The sequence below is a fragment of the Mus pahari genome, chromosome 1 (assembly GCF_900095145.1).
Source record: "Mus pahari chromosome 1, PAHARI_EIJ_v1.1, whole genome shotgun sequence".
Classification (NCBI taxonomy): Eukaryota; Metazoa; Chordata; class Mammalia; order Rodentia; family Muridae; genus Mus; species Mus pahari.
The window spans coordinates 88,315,841-88,320,885 of NC_034590.1; the positions used below are offsets into that span (position 1 = coordinate 88,315,841).

General features: G+C 46.4%; 1 protein-coding gene across 1 annotated transcript in view; it reads left to right on the top strand.

Annotated features, from left to right (window-relative positions):
- The window catches only part of Tmc5 (transmembrane channel like 5), a 75,849-nt gene that overhangs the window by 20,857 nt on the left and 49,947 nt on the right, over window positions 1-5,045 (top strand). Inside the window, exon 2 of the mRNA XM_029539883.1 lies at window positions 1,855-2,660. Coding sequence (XP_029395743.1) covers window positions 1,930-2,660 — 731 coding nt within the window. The 5' untranslated portion in view covers window positions 1,855-1,929. The remainder of the gene's footprint in view (window positions 1-1,854; window positions 2,661-5,045) is intronic.

Sequence of the window (5,045 nt, forward strand, 5' to 3'; positions counted from 1 at the left end):
CCCTGCTATGGCTAGGCAATAAACACTATTATATTGACTCTTTCTGTTAACTTTCTCCTTCGTGAATTATAATCTGCATAACCCACAATAGCTACACTCCTTTAGCTCCAGGAAAAGCTTTTTTTTTTTTTTTTTTTTTTTTTTTAAAGATTTTTATTATTTATTTATTTATTTATTTATTATATATAAGTACACTGTAGTTGTTTTCAGACACACCAAAAGAAGGCATCTGCTCTCATTACAGATGGTTGTGAGCCACTGTGTGGTTGCTGGGATTTGAACTCAGGACCTTTGGAAGAGCAGTCAGTGCTCTTCTCCCCACCCCCAGACTGAGCTTTTAACTTCGTTGGAAGAGGAGTACCTTCTCCTCAGCAAGTCTAGTCTACACCCCTTAAAGGGGTATAGAATCCCAGTCAAGAGCTGAATCCTGTGGGCAAGGGGATGGTGGGTTCTGATTGGTCATGCTGGGTCACGTGATTGTCATGGTTTTGGTTGGTCGGTGCAGTCAGTTTCTGTACCATCTGCACTAAACGGGAATGGGAGGATTTCTTGGGGGGGCAATCAAGGCATTGACACCAGAGGAGGAAAACGGATAGCAGAACACATCTTCAGGACAGCTAAAGAAACCCTTATCACTTGACTGGAGAGTGTAGCCCATTTGAAGAGTTCCTGGAACTGATAAAGTCACATTTTCAAACAGAAAGGGATCCTAGCTGGTGTCCTTACCCGAGTCTTCTGTCTCGTCTTCATAAATTATTCTTTCTTTGTTCACTCATGTTGATTTGTGCTTTTAACCCTAGAAACGGCAATCACAGTGTTCAGGGTTGGATGTGGTGGCCACACCCATAATTTCAGCATTCAAGAGGCTGGAGCAGGAGGATTGTGAGTTCCAGATCAGAGTGGGCTCCACAGTGAGACCTTACTTCAAACAAACTAGAGAACAAACAGTTCAAAGATGATCTGGTTCCTTGGGCGCAGCTCAACTGGTAGAGTGTTTGTCTAGTGCGCAGGAAGCCCTGCATGGCTTATGCCAGACATGGTAGCATGTCTGTAATCCTTGAACTTGGGGTCAAGTTCAAGGTCATTCTCTGCTACATAGTGAGCTCAAGGCTAGTCTGGGCTACGTGAGACTGCCTCAAAACAATTTTTTGGTGTTCTTTCTGATCTTTGGTTCATATCTCCTCCCTCCCCCGCAATCATGCGGATATATTCTGTAAGATATAACTGCCAAGCCGGGTGTGGTGGCGCACGCCTTTAATCCCAGCACTTGGGAGGTAGAGACAGGCGGATTTCTGAGTTCGAGGCCAGCCTGGTCTACAGAGTGAGTTCCAGGACAGCCAGGGCTATACAGAGAAACCCTGTCTCGGAAAAAAAAAAAAAAAAAAAAAAAGATATAACTGCCACTGTAGGTACCAGCACTTTGAGAAAAGACAGAGGTTTATTCTCTCCCGCATATTAGTCTGTGCTGCTAGGATGGCTTTGCTCAGGGGAGTTGCTTACTACTCAACTCTCCACATGTTGTGCTGTCGTCCCTACGGAGAGCGCTGCCATCCTCATGACACAAGACTGCTGTGCACCAGCTCCATTCAGCCCACAGAGGTAGAAAGTTGAGATGTGGAGGGATGACTTCAGTCCTTCAACAGCATGCGTGACCTGGAGGCTGTAGATAGTGCTCCTGCTGGCCTGCCATTGAGCACTTTCATAGCTTTATTCTAGATGTCGGGAGTCTGAAAAACTCAGTCACTGCTCTGTGAACCTGAGCACGTACTTATCAGATAGTGGGAGAAAGCAGGTGATTTGTGCAAGGAGGGGAGAACAATAGCTTACTTTTCCTTTCCATTTTGATTTTTTCAGGTTAATAAAAAGGTCCCTGAGTTGCTACGGGTACGGGGATGCTTTAACACAAGCGAGTGAAGACTCTGCAGCATCATGTCTTCCTTCCACAAGAACAGCAGCTACATGGAGGACGCTGACTACCCTGGCTACTCAGGGTCTCAGAACCACACACAGAACTATTTGGAGACCCAAGATTATCGGGATTTCCCAGGGTCTCTGGACAATCCAGGCTTCCACCACCCCAGAAGCAACCCGCATTCTTCGGGCTCTAGAACAAACCCAGACTACCGCTACTCCCTGGCAGAACCAGATTATCCTGGATCTCCGAGTACCACAGACTATCAGGACACCAGGAGCCACCCGTTCTCTGCACATTCCAGAACAAGGCCAGACTATGAGTCTTCACTTGAGCCAGACTATAATGACTTCCAGAGTGAATCTTACCACACAGGTTTACCCATGGAGCCTGACTACCCTGGCTCTCAGAGCCATCCTGGTTTTGCAGGAGTCAGAAGAAGCAGTATGAACTATACAGGTCCCAGAACCAACCTGGGCTATTTGGGATCTCTGGAAGAGCCAGACTACCCTGGAGCTCAGGACAACTCTTACTATCGTTCTGACCCCAGATCCCATTCCAACCTGCCAGGCTCCAGAAGAGATGCAGGTTATGCTGGGTCCAGAATCAATTCCTACCCAGATGACTGGGGGGAACCTGATTACCCAGGTGCTGAGAAGCAACCAAACTCTCCCCATTTTTACGGAGAGCCAGACTATCCTGGTGCTGAAGGAGGTGATGGTTATAGCTCTTCCAGGTCAATCAGGAGGTAAGTCCAAGTATATTCCCCCATTGGGAGCCCTCAGCACGCCAGTGGACATTGGTTCAAGTAGGGACACGTATTTGTTACCTTTGTGTCACTGTCACTGTGTCTAAAAATGTCCAGCGCAAACAACTTACGGGACAAGGCATTGGTTTCAGATCACAGAGTGTGAGCCCACAGTGTCTTGGTCCTGTGCTCCTGGACACAACATCGTGGCTACAGGAATGTGTGGCAGAGGAGAGAGTTTATGTCCAGGAGGGAGGGTAGCCAAGAGAGTGAGATCGGGTAGATGGTGGGAGGTGCAGAGACAAGATTCTATCCCCAGGACCCACCCTCAGTGACCCTCTTCCTCCACCCAGATTTCATCTCCTGAAACTCCCAGAATTCCCAAAATAGAGCCTTCAGCTCACCCGCCTGTGTGGGATAGAGGAATTTGGAATCTGCCATTTCTGGTCACTGTTATCAGGCATTGCTTTAGACCTTCACAGCGTTGGCTGGGTGCCCTAGCCAGGCCAACTCTGATTTTCCTGGGTTAACTTTTTCAAAGGTCATGTCAACAACCATACTTATATCTTCAGTGAGTTTTTTGTTGTTGCTAACTTATACATTTTACCACGTGAAGTCTTAACTGACACTGGTCTTATTTTACAGGTACCATTTGCATTATAATACTTACAATTTGAGTGTTGTTGTTGTTGCTGTTTTTAAATAGCTGTCTTAGAAATGATGATACATTCCTGTAATCTGAGCACTTTGGGATGCTGAGGCAGGAGGATTGTAATGTTAAGGCCTAACTGGGTTGCATAGTGAGATCTTTTCCCAAAAGGAAGGAAGGAAGAAAGGGAGGAGGGAGGGGGAGAGGGAGGGAGGATAGAAAGAAAAGAGGGGGAAGGGGAGGGAAGGGAAGGGAAAAAGAAAGAAATAAGATCCCAGTGACTTGCACTTGTGTCAGGGAACAAGGGCACGGGACTTGGTGTGCAGCTATCAGACAAATGCCTTCAGGACCTAAGCAGTGGCCCACAGGAACAAGCCACATGTGCTATCACCTCCGACTGAGTCACCATTCTGAGAGCCACCCTTGATCCCAGCAGCCCCGTTCTTTCCATCTCTCATGGGTCCTCCTAGCCTGTGAGTGAGGCTCTGTTCCTTCACTTACAGACTGAGAGAAGGAAGAACGGGGTCAGCAGCAGAGCCGGGTGCCAGCCCCAGACCAGCTGTCCTCGCTCCTGCCTCTCCCTACCTCCGATCTGTGCTCCAAGTCAGTTATCTGACTGCTCATTAAAATTACCTGTTACCTGGAGGTCTTTAAAAATGATGTAACTAGGGCTAGAGAGATGCTCAGCCGTTAAGGGCACTCAGCACTCTTCCAAAGGATGCAAGTTTGGTTCCCAGCACCCACACGATAGCTTACAACTACCCGAAATCCAGTTCCAGGGGATCTGACCTGGCACATGTGAGATATATATATTCACACACATAAAATAAAGTAATAAAATAATATTACATACATACATACACACACACACACACACACACATATCTTAGTTGGGTATGTGGGTACACAGCTTAATCCCAGTGCTTAGGAGACAGAGGCCAACAAATATATGTGATTCTGAAGATCGGTATATACAGTAAATAGCAGGCTAGCCAGGGCTATATAATCATACCCTGCCTCAAAAATGATAACAATAGTAATAATGATGGTAATATAACTTGGGAAGTAGAAGCAGAAGTAGACAAGTCTCAAGTCAGCCTGGGCCATGTGCTAGAATCCTATCTCAAAAAAAAAATCATTAAAATAATAATAGTAACAATAATCATAATCATAATGTAGCAATAGCAACAGCAACAACAATAATAAGACAGATCTTGGCCCAAACTTCTGATTCTATTGTCTAAGATGAGGTCTATGTATTGATATATATAAAATTGAGCATTATTGTTTCAGGTTAAATGTTTTATCATGTGATGTGATGTGTGTGTGTGTGTGTGTGTGTGCACCTGTACTTGTGCATGACTTTGGGTGTTTTCCCCTGGTCTCTCGCTGAACCAGAAGCTCACTGTTTTGGCTAGGTTGGGGTTCAATGAGCTCCAAGGGTTCACTTACTTCTGCCCTCCAGTGCTGGGGTCATAACTTCCAGCTTTTATGTGAAGCTGGAGATTCACACTTAGCCCCTCATGCTTGCATACACACATTCTCACCCTCTGAGCATCTCCTCAGCCCTCGGTTGCTTGGCTTTTACAGCATTTGTCCCACACTTGTGCTCTCTGGCCTCTCACCTGTATTCCTGCTCTGCAGTGTGCCCTCAGACTGCACTGTATTCCTGCTCTGCAGTGTGCCCTCAGACTGCACTGTATTCCTGCTCTGCAGTGTGCCCTCAGACTGCACTG